We start from the raw sequence: 17,662 nt of genomic DNA, 5'->3' as shown, positions 1-17,662 counted from the left end.
GGACCCCTTTACATCACACAGCACCCTGCACCTCTGGACCCCTTTACATCACACAGCACCCTGCACCTTTGAACCACTTTACATTACACAAACCCCTGCACCTGTGGACCCCTTTACATTACACAGCCCCCTGCACCTCTGGACCCCTTTACATTACACAACCCCCTGCACCTCTGGACCCCTTTACATCACACATCCCCCTGCACCTCTGGACCCCTTTACATCACACAGCACCCTGTACCTCTGGACCCCTTTACATCACACAGCACCCTTCACCTTTGAAATACTTTACATTACACAGCACCCTGCACCTCTGGACCCCTTTACATTACACAACCACCTGCACCTCTGGACCCCTTTACATCACACAGCACCCTGCACCTCTGGACCCCTTTATATTACACAACCCCCTGCACCTCTGGTCCCCTGTACATCACACAGCACCCTGCACCTCTGGACCCCTTTACATCACGCAACCCCCTGCACCTCTGGACCCCTTTACATCACACAGCACCCTGCACCTCTGGACCCCTTTACATCACACAGCACCCTGCACCTTTGAACCACTTTACATTACACAAACCCCTGCACCTGTGGACCCCTTTATATTACACAACCCCCTGCACCTCTGGACCCCTTTACATTACACAACCCCCTGCACCTCTGGACCCCTTTACATCACACAGCCCCCTGCACCTCTGGACCCCTTTACATCACACAGCACCCTGTACCTCTGGACCCCTTTACATCACACAGCACCCTTCACCTTTGAAATACTTTACATTACACAAATCCCCGCACCTCTGGACCCCTTTACATTACACAGCACCCTGCACCTCTGGACCCCTTTACATTACACAACCCCCCCAACATGTTACACAGTCACCCCCCTCCCCCCCAGCATGTTACACAGTCACCTACCCCCCCGGATCCCTGTATGTTTCACAGCTCTGCCCCTTCCTTCCTTACTTATGCACAGGGGGAGACACACCAGCGCTGAACAGAGGGCAGGAACTGCTGGAGTCAATTTTTCATATTAACAATGCTAATGATTGGTTGCTAGGACCCGTCTTCTATTCAGGGCTATGCCCCACTGTCTCTCTCTCCCTCCCCGGCTGTACAGGAGAGACAGTGTCTTTTTTTCCCTCTCTACAGCCATTTCTAAGTCAATCAGAAAAGCTGGAGTCAGCAAGATTGTTGCCTTTCTATACCCGAGTCTGGCCACCACTTCTTTACTGGAGTAATGTCACTCACAAGGTGGGTGGCAGCGCATTGGCTCTCAGGAAGTTTTAAGTTACTGGGGTTTGCATCACACAGATAAACTCTTAGTTTAAACTGTTTAAAGCCTCCTAAGAGACCATTGGCCCAAAGTCCTTCCCTCCCTCACTAAACCCAATTCAACTGGCTACCCGTGTACTACTGGAAGCAAAACCAACAATTGCTAAAACTTAAAAACAGTTTACTGAAGTTAAACAGTATATTGGCTTATCCTTCATCAATGATAGGCTTGTGGGTGGGGCCTGCGACCTCTGCTGGGTCTGGCAGTGTCTCTTCTTGCTGAGCCACCTGTATTCCTGCACAGCTCCAGGACAATTCCTTGAATGATTTTGCCTTGAACCCTGTTTCTCCTGAACCTTGAATTCTTGATCCCAACCTGCAACCACTTGTTACCCACTTTTGGCTTGTTTACTGACTAGGCTTTTGCTTGATTCCTACCTGCTATATCTGCTGCTGGACCCAGTCTCACCTCCTGGTACTAACCACCAACCACCATAACCTGGTACTAGCATGCAGCAAGACCCATCTCCACCTTCAGGAGCTCTGGTGAACACCGGTTAGTGCTTAGACTACCTACATCAGATAGCTACTATAGCTACTGACTCCTGACCATGACAACGGGTCCAAACCAAACACTAAACAGTGATTAGGGTATAGGAGAGGTAGAGCAGTACAGCTAGGCCAGCTAATACCAGGAGGTTGTTGCATAGTGTAATAGTCCCTGTCCCTGCCAGAAGGGGTCGATCTTCCAAAACTAACCTGGTAGGGCACTGCCATTTATTAACACTGCCCTCAACCAAGATGGCCATGGAAGGTCACTGGAAGTTGCAGCTTCCATTTGCACAGCTGTCTCTCCTGTGACACCTATGGAGGCTGCAAGGCAACTTCATCCCCTAGGTCTCTACTCCATCCCTGAGTGACAAAGTGCTACCTGCTGGGTAGAGAAGAACTACACCTGCCAACAAACTCACCAGCATACTTATTCATAAAATTCACAACTATGTGGAATCCACAGATCCAATACACCCACACAGCACTCTCACCTGTTATGCCCCGTACACACGGTCGGACTTTGTTCGGACATTCCGACAACAATATCCTAGGGTTTTTTCCGACGGATGTTGGCTCAAACTTGTCTTGCATACACACGGTCACACAAAGTTGTCGAAAAATCCGATCGTTCTAAACGCGGTGACGTAAAACACGTACGTCGGGACTATAAACGGGGCAGTGGCTAATAGCGTTCATCTCTTTATTTATTCTGAGCATGCGTGGCACTTTGTCCGTCGGATTTGTGTACACATGATCGGAATTTCCGACAACGGATTTTGTTGTCGGAAAATTTTATCTCCTGCTCTCCAACTTTGTGTGTCGGAAAATCCGATGGAAAATATCCGATGGAGCCCACACACGGTTGGAATTTCCGACAACACGCTCCGATCGGACATTTTCCATCGGAAAATCCGACCGTGTGTACGGGGCATAAAACTAAATTCCTTAAACTACATCAGTTTGGTAGGGCTCTTCGGGAAACTTTGATGCCTTCTCTTTTAGACATGTGCATGACAATAAAATTTGTTTAGTTTGGTTTTGATTTGTTAATCTAGTGATTTAGTTTAGTTAAATTCAGTTGATTCGTTTAATTCATATTCGGAATTCGTATTCAGGATTTTTCAAATGACTCTTCATCAAAATGATTACAATGATTGTTTAAATCCCCATTGGCTTAACTAAAGCAGCATTATTTTGAAATGGTACTCTAATAACGCACACAGCCTTTGATTTCAGCAATATGTGTACAGTTAGCATTCGACTGGAGTTCGATGTAAAATTTGATTCGAATTTCAGTCCGAATCAAATTTTGTTTCGTTATTCGGAGCATTTGGCAAAATTTGTTTATATTGTTATTCGGATATTTGGATATATCCGAATCACCAAATAACGAAAAATTAATCTGAATATTATTTCGGAACTAAACCAACCACACATTTCTATTCTCTTTCCCTTCCACCCAACATCTCTCTACCTTGTCCCTCAAACCCTACCTATCTGCTCCTTCTACTCTCTGCAAACTTCTTTTCTCTCTCTTCTTTCAAGTTCCAAGTTAGTATATTTCCTTTTGATTATACTTCTATAGTTGTACCCTTTTGAAAAAATTGGGTCTTTAGAGACCATGTAAATGGACATCACAACTTATGCCCCGTACACACGGTCGGACATTGATCGGACATTCCGACAACAAAATCCATGGATTTTTTCCGACGGATGTTGGCTCAAACTTGTCTTGCATACACACGGTCACACAAAGTTGTCGGAAAATCCGATCATTCTGAACGCGGTGACGTAAAACACGTACGTCGGGACTATAAACGGGGCAGTAGCCAATAACTTTCATCTCTTTATTTATTCTGAGCATGCGTGGCACTTTGTGCATCGGATTTGTGTACACACGATGGAAATTCCGACAACAGATTTTGTTGTCGGAAAATTTTATAGCCTGCTCTCCAACTTTGTGTGTCGGAAAATCCGATGGAAAATGTGTGATGGAGCCCACACACGGTCGGAATTTCCGAAAACAAGGTCCTATCACACATTTTCCGTCGGAAAATCCGACCGTGTGTACGGGGCATAAGAGTTGAGACTGCCTATACTAAGGTTTTCCTGAAGAAGAAATATATATGACTCTAATCCAATTCTCTACTATTGTCTGTGGTACATTCTTATTATGACTACATGTTACTTTATGTACTTTTATTGAAATGCAATCAAAATTCATTGGAAATAAACCATTTAAATGACCTGATTGGTGAATGCGAGTGGTTCTGTAGTGTTTTGGTGGGAGACAGGCCTCTGTAAATATAGTCCTGAACATATTAAAATTATATTTAAAAAAAAAAGTTGTGTTAACTGTCAAAGACCATCATTTAGAAAACGATTAGGGCAGGATGGGGCTCTGGGAAAGGTATCACCTTTGGCCTTCCCCATCCCCTCAAATGACAATGACTAGGATAGCAATAGGCACAGAGAAAAAGCTTTCTTCATTTGCAAAGTCCGTACTGTCATGCCTCTTCACCAACTGTACATCCTTCTTTCTGTAGAGGCAGTCAGGTGAGGTGCACATCTTTTACCAATTCTGCGATCCCCCTGGTTTACTATGGCCGCATGAAGGTTGAAGTTGGGTCTCTTGGACATCAACCAGGTCCTAGGCTCCTGTCTAGGTTGCCTCATGGATACATAATCTGGGAACAGCGGCTTTTCTCTGTTTGCCTCATGGATGATCTTGCTTTGCCCTCATTATAACACACCCTACAAAATGCAATTGAAGGGCACCAAATGATAGTATGTGTTGGCCAGCACTTGGACAATAGGAGGTCTGTCCTATAAGGATGGATTGGCTAACACTTTAACCCTCTTTATGAAGACATCTTTGAGGAAAAATAAGTGCACAGTTTTTTGGTCCCTCAGGTCTCTGGGAAATGTAGAAACTTTGGCCTTCCCGTCCTTTTGAATGACAATGACTAGGACTGCAATAGGCACAGAGAAGAAGCTTCTTCATTTGCATAGTCTGTACTGCAATGTCTCTTCTCCAACAGGACATCCTTCTTTCTGAAGAGACAGGCAGGTGCACAACTTTGACCAATTCGGCTATCCCTCTGGTTTTTGCAGCCACATGAAAGATTAAGTTGGGTCTTTTGGACGCCAACCAGGCCCTAGGCTCCTGTCTAGGTTGCCTCATGGATGATCCTGCTCTGCTTTCATCATAACACACCCTACACAATGTAATTGAAGGGCACCAAAGCATAGTATGAGTTGGCCAGTACCTGGACTATAGGAGGTCCTCCCCTTATATGGATGGATTGGCTAAGACATTTAACCTCTTTCTGAAGACATCTTTGAGGAGGAATAAATGCACAGCTTTTTGGTCCCTCAGGTCTCAATTCTTAGGTGTACAGTATAATGGTGATTGGTCAGAAACACTAAATAGATTCTTACCAGACCCCACACACTGGAAGCCTTCACATCTCTTGTTGTTCCTGCAAAGGCTTCTGGTCACACATGACTCCTCCTCACGGTCTATGATATCACACCGCTCACCACGGAACTGTGGCACTTGGGTCATTTGAGTAAATCGATACTGTGCAAATTAAAAACATTATCAGAACAGCGTACCTTTCCATTGCTCGTGCCTTTAAAAATAATCCTTGAACAGTATATATGGATATTATAGTATGAATAAGGCTTCTAATGGGTATTGGCATAGGTAGGGGGAATTTATTAAAGTGTATCTAAGCCTGAAACCTTTTTTTTTTTTTAGTTTTGATTAGAGTAGCAAATGGTTAGAACCTGGAAGTGAAATCTCCAAAATGAGAATACAGGCTGATGTATAAAGTACAGATTTTCCATTCCTTACACATTCTAGGGTAGGGTAGAAACCCAGTTACCAAGATGTGACATTGATAAAGGATTTTGCAGTTCTTTCCATTTATACATAACCCCTCTTCCATTTCCTGGTGTAGTGCACTGCTAAGGAGCCGCTGGTGAATTTGGTCCTATTTCCCCCCCTCTAGGGTGCACACAGCCAGGCACACAGCATTTTCTTAATTCTTCCTCTGGCTCAGAAAACAGTCTGGGGCTTTTTTTAGGGCTTTTATTGGAACAATTAACTTGGACAGGGGTAGAGAGCATGGGATACCCCGGCAAACTGCAACTGAACAGTATGAGGACTCCTCAAATTCTGGCAGGACTTCTCAAACTGCTGGCTGCAATTCTAGCTGCACTGGATTCCTAATGCTGCTGGTGACTTGTACTCCCTCAGGAGTTTAAAGGCTACACACGATCATTTCCCTTCAGCATTGGGGGGACATTTACTCACTTAGCCACAGGATCACCAGTTGCTTCCTGCTGATATCCACCAGCGCCAGGCTCTTCCTAGTGTGGGAGATGTAGACTCACACCACCACAGAACACTTGGACTCTTTCCCACCAAACTTCCTCCTGACCTAACTCAATCCCTGGACAATGGATCTGCGAATAGGCCCCCCCAAGCTAAGCCTAGCTGTTACCTCGATGTCTACTTTAAAGCTGGCTGTCTCTCTGCTGCCCAGGCCTTAGACTATTTATGGACTCTCACACCACCTTCTGGGCACACCTCCCAATAAATTGGTTGGAGTTCTAGAAATGTTCAGGTTGCCTGTTCTGCTCTTCCTCCCACTATACTTCCAGAATCCTCTAGAAGGCAGGGGGAAGCAGCAGAGCATCAGCCTGTGAAACACTAAGCTGTCCTACATAATCAACCCCTGCTCCACTGAATGCAGGGGAGCAAATCTAAACTTACCTAGCAGCCTGCCCTAAACTAGGAGGGTGCTGCACTGGTCTGTTTTCTCATAATTTTCAGCATGGGGTGCTGGTTCTAAGCACAGCTCCTCCTAGCTAGCATGTAGGACACACCAAGAAAAAAAGAAGGCCCCACTTCGAACTTATTCGCACCTTATTGAGTTATTAGAAAAATATTATTGAGCCGATGGCCATGCCCAGGGCTGGGACAAGGGGTGCTCTGGGCATTGTGGTATCATGTGAGGTGGGGGGGGGAGGGGCATCATAAGGAGATTGGGGGGAGGGGATTTGTGTTGAGTGGGGAAATTTTGAGTGCAGCACAGGGTAAGAATTTTTCTAGGAGGGGAAATTTGGGTGTGTGTGCTAGGAAAGGTGATTGGGGGGGGGGGGGGGATGTGTTGGGAGGGGTGATGGGGGAAGAAGATTTGTGATAGGAGGGGGGAATTTTAAGTGTTTACGCTAGAAGAGGTGACGAGGAATGGTGCTAGGTGGGGGATTTTTTTTTTTTGGGGGGGGGGGATGGGGGATTTGTGCTAGTAAGGATGAGATTTGTACTGGGAGGGAGGTTTTGGAGTGGGAGGGGAGGATGTGTACTCGAGGGGGGGGGGGGGATTTTTAGAGGGGTAAAGGAATTGTGCTCATTATTTATAATGATAATGGAGCAGCAGATGTGTCGATTAATGTGCCCACCCCCAATGGAGAATTGAGTAAATTGTGTGGAGTGTTCTCTGGAGCTTAAATTTAGACCAAACTCGGACTCTAAAGCCTCGTACACACGATCAGATTATCCAACGGGGATTGTGTGATGTCGGGCTGTTGTCAGAAAATACGACCGTTTGTAGGCTCCATCGGACAATTGTTGTCGGATTTTCCGGACAAATGTGGGATAGCATGCTTTAAAATTGCCTGCCAACAATTGTGTGTTGTTGGATTTTCTGATCGTGTGTACACAAGTCCGTCGGACAAAACTCCAAAGTACAAAGACGCATGCTCAGAAGCAATGCTCACCATAACACAACAACATTAGCAGAAGTTGCCCAAAGGGTGGCGCTAAAGAGCTGAAAAAACCATGTAGTTTCGTGTTCGTTGGCCAACAATTCTTTGCCGTTTGTATGCAAAACAAGTTCCTGGCCAACGCCCTTCGAACAAAAGTCCTACGCTTTTGTCCGATGAAAATCCGATCGCGTGTACCGGGCTTAAGAAGTGTGAGTACTCTGTTTGAGCCTCCCCTCCCAAACATTCAGTACTTACTCTCTTTTTCGTACATGGGTCACACCCGCTCCAAGAAGACCAGCTGCTCATCACGCAGTCTATAGGAGTTGGCTCGTTCGCCACCGATCTCGCCCACCGCTTCTTCGTAAGACCATTGTTGGCTTCACTTCCTTGTAGCTCACAACTACATGTGCAGAAAACCCACAGTTGGATTAGCTGCTAGGAAAACCAAGATCACATTTTCTAAACGAAAGTCTTCAACTTCTTTAACCACATATTTGCAGGTATTTCCTGGATTTCTAAGCATCTGCAATTTTGTTTCCAGTAAATATACCTGTTATCTACGGTTATACATAACTATATATTTGGGAAATACCCCCCAATAATTTTAATCAGAAAAAGAGAAGTACTAACCTGGTTAAATAAAAGGCGAAGTTCAGGAGGACAGTATAAAATAACATGACAGGACCGTGCAATGCTCTCTTCGGTTTCAGCCTCCTCTGCTCTCTTAGGTTTATTAGTGTCTCACAAAGTAGATAGTTAAACTAAAGTGACCAAATTCAGCAAGTCCAACAATGTGGACACAGTCTCTTCCATATTAATGATATCAGAGCGCCACCTAGTGGTGAAGTGCTGCACTGATCAGTTTGGTGAATGCAAAGATCAATAAGAGAGTTCATTATAAATACAGTAAGACCTTGGTTTGAGAGAGTTTTGCAAGACAAGCAACATTTTTAAATAAATTGTGACTTGATATACAAGCGATGTCTTGATATACAAGTAGCGTCACGTCACAACTGAGTGTAAAAGAGAAGAGAGGCGCCTCTAAGTGTAGCAATATGGTTACATTTAATGAAGGTACAACATTTAGCAACTCGCATGGTTGATGATTAACCACTTCAGCCCCGGACCATTTGGCTGGCCAAAGAGCAGAGCAATTTTTTTGCGATACGGCACTGCGTCGCTTTAACTGACAATTGCGCGATCATGCAACGTTGCACCCAAACAAAATTGACGTCCTTTTTTTCCCCACAAATAGAGCTTTTTTTTGGTGGTATTTGATCACCCCTGTGGTTTTTATTGAGCTACTATTTAAAAAAAAAAACGAATTTTTTTACTTTTTGCTATAATAAATATCCCCCCCCAAAAAAAAAATATAAAAAAACTTTTTTTTCCCACAGTTTAGGCCAATACAAATTCTTCTACATATTTTTCTTTAAAAAAACAAAAATTGCAATAAGCGTATATTGATTGGTTTGCGCAAAAGTTATAGCGTCTACAAAATAGGGGATCGTTTTATGGCTTTTTTGTTATTATTATTTTTTTTTTTTTACTAGTAATGGCGGCGATCTGTGATTTTTATCGGGACTGCAACATTATGGCGGACACGGACAATTTTGACACATTTTTGGGACCATTGGCATTTTTGCAGCGATCAGTGCTATAAAATTGCATTGATTACTGTAAAAATGTCCCTGGCAGTGAAGGGGTTAACCACTAGGGGGCAGTGAAGGGGTTAAGTGTGTCCTAGTACGTGTTCTAACTGAAAGGGGGGAGGGGACTGTGCAGGGGAGATGAGAGATCGTTCGTTCATACGATCAGTCTCTTCTCCCCTCAGAGAACTGGAAACTGTGTGTTTACACACACAGATCATGGTTCTTGGTGTGCCCTGAGCGATCGTGGGAGCCCAGCGGTGATCGCAACCGCCGGGCGCTCGCATCGCGTGCACCCCCTAGTGGCCGTCTATGGTACTGATGTGCCATGACGGCGATTCGCGCAGCCGAGCCATGTTGCCGCCATCGTCCCTTCCACGCTGCGCTCCACAAGTGGTTCAAGCCTCGCTTTCAGATCGCTCTACTGCAGGGTAGTCTTCCCAGTCACCATTGCAGACTGACAGCGGTGAGAGCCGGCGGTGTAGAGGATGGTCTATGTGGACAGCATAGGCTTGCGCAGCCTATTGCATTAGGGTGTGCACAGGGCCGGATTAACATAGGGGCTGATGGAGCTGCAGCTCCAGGCCCCTGCCTTAAAATCGGCCCTCCCAGTCAGCAGTAAAAGGCCGATTTTCTCCTGTCCATAAACTTCTATGGGACAGGAGAAGCTGTGTGTAAATGTAGGGGTGTCTGGCTGCATCTGTGTTTGCTCACTGTGTTTATTACATTGTCACAGTGCACAGTTCCCCCCTACACAAATGGGAGAGGCTGAGTCGGCTCTGCCTTTCCCCTCCCCTCTCTCACTCTGTGAAGTCTGTGGCTGTGTAGTGAAGAAGGAGCCGTGTGGGTGGGAAATTATGAACAGAACAGCGGCAGATATCTGAGTGATGAGCCTCCAGGGACCATCCAAATGTGAGCTCAGTGACTCTTATCTCCCTTCCCCTCCTTTTTAACTTATTCCTCCAGCAGTAGCTCTTATAACTGCAGCCAAAGTGTTAAGAATTGTGTCCTCAGCCTGTGGTAGTACTCGGTCCCTTGTGCTTTTAGGAAGGGTTCACACTGGTTTGCTATGTTTTGGCCCATTGCTGGTGTATCCACAGTTTTCCTGCGTTTTACTCACAGTCCTATTGATTTCTATTAGGTTGTGTGTTTTTTTCTGAAAGCGCACCAAAATTCCTGCATGCTGCATCTTATCTTTGGCGCACTGTCAGAAAATGCAGCAAAACCTGCAACCTGATATATATCAATAGGACTGCAGCTAAAACTGCAGATACACAAGCAGTGCGGCCGACTGCAGCACACCAGTGTGAGCCCAAAGGCTTGTACACACAACCCCCTGTAGAACTTGGTCTAATCAATACTCCTGGCATACACACACGGCCATACCATCCCAGCTCAGGAGGGGTAGGGGCTCCAGGGATTTGATTGACTATACAGGCCCTGTCCCTCCTATCTGTCTGGGCAGAGTTCTGGAGGCAGTGGCAGGCTGCTGGTGGCAAGTGGCACACTCTATCTGGTTGCATGCTGCTGGTGGCAAGTGGCACACTGTGTCTGGTGGCAGGCTGCTGACTGTATCTGGTGGCAGGTGGCACACTGTATCTGGTGGCAGGCTTCTGTTTGCAAGTGGCACACCATATCTGATGACAGGCTGCTGGTGGCAAGTGGCACACTGTATCTGGTGGCAAGTGGCACACTGTATCTGGTGGCATGCTGCTGGTGGCAAGTGGCACACTGTATCTGGTGGCAGGCTGCTGGTGGCAAGTGGCACACTATCTGGTGGCAAGTGGCACACCATATCTGGTGGAATGCTGCTGGTGGCAAGTGGCACACTGTATCTGGTGGCATGCTGCTGGTGGCAAGTGGCACACTGTATCTGGTGGCAGGCTGCTGGTGGCAAGTGGCACACTGTGTCTGGTGGCAGGCTGCTGGTGGCAAGTGGCACACTGTGTCTGGTAGCAGGCTGTGGGTGGCAAGTAGCACACCATATCTGGGGCAGGCTGCTGGTGGCAAGTGGCACACTGTATCCGGTGGCATGCTGCTTGTGGCAAGTGGCACACTGTATCTGGTCGCAGGCTGCTGTTGGGCAAGTGGAACACCATATCTGGTGGCAGATTGCTGGTGGCAAGTGGCACAGTGTATCTGGTGACAGACTGTTGGTGGCAAGTGGCACACTGTATCTGGTGACAGGCTGCTTGTGGCAAGTGGCACACTGTATCTGGTGGCAAGTGGCACACTGTATCTGGTGGCAGGCTGCTGTTGGCAAGTGGCACACTATCTGGTGGCAAGTGGCACACCATATCTGGTGGCATGCTGCTGGTGGCAAGTGGCACACCATATCTGGTGGCATGCTGCTGGTGGCAAGTGGCACACTGTATCTGGTGGCAGGCTGCTGGTGGCAAGTGGCACACTGTGTCTGGTAGCAGGCTGTGGGTGGCAAGTAGCACACCATATCTGGTGGCAGACTGCTTGTGGCAAGTGGCACACTGTATCTGGTCGCAGGCTGCTGTTGGCAAGTGGAACACCATATCTGGTGGCAGATTGCTGGTGGCAAGTGGCACAGTGTATCTGGTGACAGACTGTTGGTGGCAAGTGGCACACTGTATCTGGTGACAGGCTGCTTGTGGCAAGTGGCACACTGTATCTGGTGGCAAGTGGCACACTGTATCTGGTGGCAGACTGCTGGTGGCAAGTGGCACACTATCTGGTGGCAAGTGGCACACCATATCTGGTGGCATGCTGCTGGTGGCAAGTGGCACACCATATCTGGTGGCATGCTGCTGGTGGCAAGTGGCACACTGTATCTGGTGGCAGGCTGCTGGTGGCAAGTGGCACACTGTATCTGGTGGCAGGCTGCTGGTGGCAAGTGGCACACTGTGTCTGGTAGCAGGCTGTGGGTGGCAAGTAGCACACCATATCTGGTGGCAGACTGCTTGTGGCAAGTGGCACACTGTATCTGGTCGCAGGCTGCTGTTGGCAAGTGGAACACCATATCTGGTGGCAGGCTGCTGGTGGCAAGTGGCACAGTGTATCTGGTGGCAAGTGGCACACCGTATCTGGTGGCATGCTGCTGGTGGAAAGTGACACACTGTATCTGGTGGCAGGCTGCTGGTGGCAAGTGGCACACTGTATCTGGTGGTAAGTGGCACACTGTATCTGGTGGCATGCTGCTTGTGGCAAGTGGCACACTGTATCTGGTGGCAGGCTGCTGTTGGCAAGTGGCACACCATATCTGGTGGCAGGCTGCTGGTGGCAAGTGGCACACCGTATCTGGTGGCATGCTGCTGGTGGAAAGTGACACACTGTATCTGGTGGCAGGCTGCTGGTGGCAAGTGGCACACTGTATCTGGTGGTAAGTGGCACACTGTATCTGGTGGCAGGCTGCTGGTGGCAAGTGGCACACCGTCATTGGTGGCAGGCTGCTGGTGGCAAGTGGCACACCGTCATTGGTGGCAGGCTGCTGGTGGCAAGTGGCACACTGTATCTGGTGGCAGGTTGCCGGTGGCAAGTGGCACACTGTATCTGGTGGCAGGTTGCAGGTGTTAAGTGGCACACTGTATCTGATAGCAGGCTATGGGTGGCATCTGGCGGCAGGCGATGGTGGCAAGTGACAAGCTCAGGTTCCCACTGATTCTGCATCATGATGAGTTGAACTATTTCACTATATATTACAATGTAGTAATAGAAATAATGGAATTTGATCATCCTGACGCCATATCAAGCATAGTGTCAGGATGATTTTAAGTGCTAACACCAGCCATTTGCCCGAAAAATCACCCCCGCCACCTATTTCCCCATCAAACCCAAGACTACATCCCCCCTCATCTTTTTTTTGGGAAGGGGGGTGTCCCTGAATGGCAGTTTGGAAATGTGGTCGCCCTATGTTGCTGTTAGTGAGAGATTGCATAGCAGGTGGTATTGGTGGTGTTGCTGCTGCTCAGAGGCTGCACGGCTGATATTACTGGTGAGAGTAGATTTAATTTGTTTTAGCAAAAAATGTTTGCACTTTCATATTGTTTCCATAAAAAGGCCCACCAAAATCCTCAGCACCAGGCCCATGATGATCTTAATCTGGCCCTGGGTGTGCACCCCAAAGCTCAAACACACATGGGTGTATATATATATGTATATATATATATATATATAAATATATTAAATTACCAGAAGTATTGGGACGCCTGCCTTTACACTCACATGAACTTTAATGGCATCCCCAGTCTTAGTCCGTAGGGTTCCATATTGAGTTGGTCCACCTATAACAGCTTCAACTCTTCTGGGAAGGCCGTCCACAAGGTTTAGGAGTGTGTCTATGGGAATGTTTGACCATTCTTCCAGAAGAGCATTTGTGAGGTCAGGCACTGATGTTGGACGAGAAGGCCTGGCTCGCAGGCTCTGCTCAAATGTGAAGGCCAGTCAAGTTCTTCCACCCCAAACTCGCTTATCCATGTCTTTATGGACCTTGCTTTGTGCACTGGTCCAAATCATTTGGTGGAGGGGGGATTATGGTGTGGGGGTTGTTTTTCAGGGGTTGGGCTTGGCCCCTTAGTTCCAGTGAAGGGAACTCTTAAGGTGTCAACATACCAAGACATTTTGGACAATTTCATGCTCCCAACTTTGTGGGAACAGTTTGGGGACGGTCCCCTCCCTGTTCCAACATGACTGCCCACCAGTGCACAAAGCAAGGTCCATAAAGACATGGATGAGCGAGGGTGGTGGAAAATTAACTTCAAGTGCAAAAATTCACATTATAATAGCAACTAAAACATATAAAATTAAGTGTAACAATCTAAAAAATAAAAATTCCAAAAATCCAAAAATTCTAAAAAGTTGTTGCACTTGAAGTTAATTTATACTGCAATTATCTGTAGAGGGTGTGACGATCCGGGGTGATTATGCTCTAGTGGTGTGTGCGCTTTAAGGAACACCGGTCAGTCCAGATGTGGCGTGGCAGCCCAATTTTATTTAAATGAAACAAACTTCACAGAAAAATCTTTCCTCGCAGGGGGTTCCACCGTCATTATATAAAAGAGATTTCAGCCTCCCGCCTCACTCACGGCTAGTCAAACTCCCTCCTGGAGCTTACTTGCTCAGCTTCGTGCTGCTTGGTCGTCTCTCTCTCGTGGAGCCGTCTCCACCTGAAAGCCCTCCTGACTCCTACACCAGGCCACCTGCCTGTAGGGCGGCGCTCTTCCCACGTGTGAGCCCTGAGCTCTCCTCCTGAGGGGAATATAAACCCCGCCCACAGGGGTGCGGTCAGTATTCCTGCCACAATCAGGTATACATTGCTCACATGCACCTGTGACACGGGGGGTCGCATCTCCACAAGGGGTTTCCACCATCCCTGCTAAGTTTCCTTTTTTATTTCTTTTTTCAGTTTGATGTGCATTATATGTGATGTTACATATCACAGAAACCGGTGTTGTGGTAATATTGAGATTTCCATACATTAGAGGGTTCCACCATTATTGTTAAGTTATTGATTAGTAAGTTAGCAATGCACTTTTTTTTTTTTTTTTTTTTCTGTGGTGTGGGAACACATAACAGTGCTTAGCGGCAGGCCTTTTACTGACACTTTTTTATTTTACCTCCAGTAGTTTATTGTAAATAGTAGTGTGGTGATTACCTGTTATACTAAAGATCGGCATGTGGCATTACTAATCAGACAGATTTCATTTGTGGCCACGCTGATGGGCACTATTAGGCGGCACTGATTGGAATCACTGATTGGCACTAATAGGTAGCCCTGATTGGCACTGATTGGAAGCACTGATTGTCACTGAAAGGCAGCATTGATGGGGACTGATAGGTGGCATTGGTTGGCACTGATTGGCACTGACAGGTGGCACTGATGGGCACTGATAGGTGGTGTTGGTTGGCACTGATTGGCACTGACAGGTGGCATTGATTGGCACTGATTGGCACTGACAGGTGGCACTGATGGGTACTGATAGGTGGTGTTGGTTGGCGCTGATTGGCACTGACAGGTGGCATTGATTGGCACTGATTGGCACTGACAGGTGGCACTGATGGGCATTGATAGGCGGCACCGTTTGGCACAGATCTAGGAGAGGGGGAGTTTCACATTGAGCAGTCAGCGAGGCATGTAAGAACCGCTCAGTGCTTGAAAATGTCATGTAATGTCACCGCTTGCAGAGACAATCTGTCAAAACTCGGCACTGTCGGGGGTGGACGTGACCGAACGGCTAGCCTATCAAACTCAAGCCAACGGGATAGGGGCTGGGCAGGATGATCTGTGTATGTAGCCCCACCCCCTTTCTTAAGCAGCCCAATCATTGTCTGGTGTTTGATAGCTGATAGAATAGGGTCGTTCTGGTGCTTATCTAATAGTGTCAGATGAATCTTTTTTTTTTATTTCGATCAACCAGTGGGTTGAATGAAAAAAAAAACAAAACAAAACAAAACAAAAAAACGAACTCAATTCCACCCATCAGTGTGCACAGGAACCTTGTCAAGAACTTTTCCTTCGAAAAAATTGACAAATTGAGTACATACAAGGATGGTAGTACAATATTCAAATAGCAATGAAGCTAATCATATCGATTTATGAATAGGATGAGTACAAGACAATGTAAAACTGTAATGAGTAGCAATAAAGCAATAAAGTATCACATCGAAAGCATTAGAAAATTCCATCAGAAGGAAAAAAGTAACCTAGTGACTACTGTAATTGGTTCATTTTGCAAGAGCAGTAATAAGGAGATCAATCCAATAGGTATATATTAAAAACAGAAAAGATAATGTGTATATAAGTACCACACAATATTAACTACTTGCCGAATATTCTCTTTCCTAACACTGAACCCCCTCTCCACCAAGCAGGTGCTCGGATCTGTTACCTGTCACTGATTGGCTGAAATGACAGGCGCTGTGATTGGATGCCTATCAGGTCTCCAATCATAGCAGAGGACAGGAAGAGAGGACGGGAGAAGACATCGAGGAGCGTGGAGGACACCGCCGTGACCCGCTGCACCACCGAGACAAGGTAAGTGCCGGGCGGGCGGGGGATGCACACTGGCAGCATTTGATGGGCACAGTGGCAGCAATTGATGGGCACAGTAGCGGCAAATGATTGGCACACCGGCAGCAATTGATGGGCACAGTAGCGGCAATTGATGGGCACACTGGCAGCAATTGATGGGCACAGTGGCGGCAATTGATGGGCACACTGGCAGCAATTGATGGGCACAGTGGCAGCAATTGATGGACACACTGGCAGCAATTGATGAGTATAGCTGATGCATTTGATGGCACAGTGGTGGCAATTTATGGGTACAGTGGCTGCGTTTGATGGGCACAGTGGCTACGTTTGATGGCACAGTGGTGGCAATTGATGGCACAGTGGCAGCAATTGATGGCACAGTGGCTGCGTTTGATGGCATAGTGACGGCAATTGATGGCACAGTGGCTGCGTTTGATGGGCACAGTGGCAGCGTTTGATGGGCACAGTGGCTGCAATTGATGTTTTTTTTTTCAGTTTGTTTGCGCCCCCCAAAAATTTTGAGCACCACCTGCCACTGATAAGGAGGAGAAGAAATGGCGCATGGAGTTGTATTCAAACGGTCAAGCCAACTAAGCAGAAATGTCTCCAAAAACATATAGACATGATGATCTGGGATTGAGAGGCAGTCCATAAGGATCACTTAGCCCAGCTCACCCCTAGAGTGAGCTGGAATTTGCAGTGCGAGAGAACCATCAGCTGGGCCAACCACAGGAGAGCTGATCTAAGCCATTGGAGTTTCACAGATTATTCACATATGCTGTTACCTTACAGCAGTAAGGTGAGAGGCCAATCAGCACAGAGGTGTCACTGCGCTGAAAGAAGGAGACACTTATCACATTTTGGCTGTGTGTTGTGCATGTTTCATCACCTAGCACAGAGGTCTACAAACTTTCTAAATAAAGGGACAGTTTACTGTCCTTCAGATTCTCTGGGGGCCGGAATGTGGCCATAGTGAGTAGAAAATGCTTTGGCTTCAATGGAATACAATGCTTCATAATTGGTATTAGAGGGAGGCGTAGTGCCAATTGTTGGTATCAGTGGAAGGAATAGTATCCTATCATTGGTGATAGTGAGAGGAATGGTGCTCCATTGTTGGTGTCAGTCTGAGGTATAGTCCCTTGTATTAGGAGGTGGAATAGTGCCAAGCGTAATATCAGGGGAAGGAATAGTGCCCCATCATTGGTGTCAGTAGAAGGAATGGTAACCCCTTGTTGGTGTCCAAGGGCCAGATAAAGGCAAGCAAGGGGCCGCATCTGCCCCCCCCCCCCCCCCCCTCCCGGGCCACAGTTTGCAGACCACTGACCTGGCACATTTTTTCACCATTTATATTGGACTGTTTTTTAGGATTTTTATCACGCTGATTTGATATTGAGCTACTTTATGTCCA

At 47.0% G+C, this 17,662-nt stretch overlaps 1 protein-coding gene across 1 annotated transcript in view; it reads right to left on the bottom strand.

Annotated features, from left to right (window-relative positions):
• LOC141103843 (complement component C8 beta chain-like) overlaps positions 1-8,396 on the bottom strand; it is a 36,848-nt gene extending 28,452 nt beyond the window's left edge. Inside the window, exons 1-3 of the mRNA XM_073593880.1 lie at positions 8,239-8,396; positions 7,864-8,008; positions 5,272-5,413 (exon numbers count right to left, since the gene is read on the bottom strand). Of these exons, the coding sequence (XP_073449981.1) occupies positions 5,272-5,413; positions 7,864-8,008; positions 8,239-8,285 (334 nt within the window). The 5' untranslated portion in view covers positions 8,286-8,396. The remainder of the gene's footprint in view (positions 1-5,271; positions 5,414-7,863; positions 8,009-8,238) is intronic.
• Between the last annotated feature and the right edge of the window lie 9,266 nt (positions 8,397-17,662).

Source organism: Aquarana catesbeiana, linkage group LG07 (genome assembly GCF_042186555.1).
Source record: "Aquarana catesbeiana isolate 2022-GZ linkage group LG07, ASM4218655v1, whole genome shotgun sequence".
NCBI lineage: Eukaryota > Metazoa > Chordata > Amphibia > Anura > Ranidae > Aquarana > Aquarana catesbeiana.
Note: the sequence above shows the minus strand (reverse complement) of the source record. Positions and strands in the feature narration are given on the sequence as shown.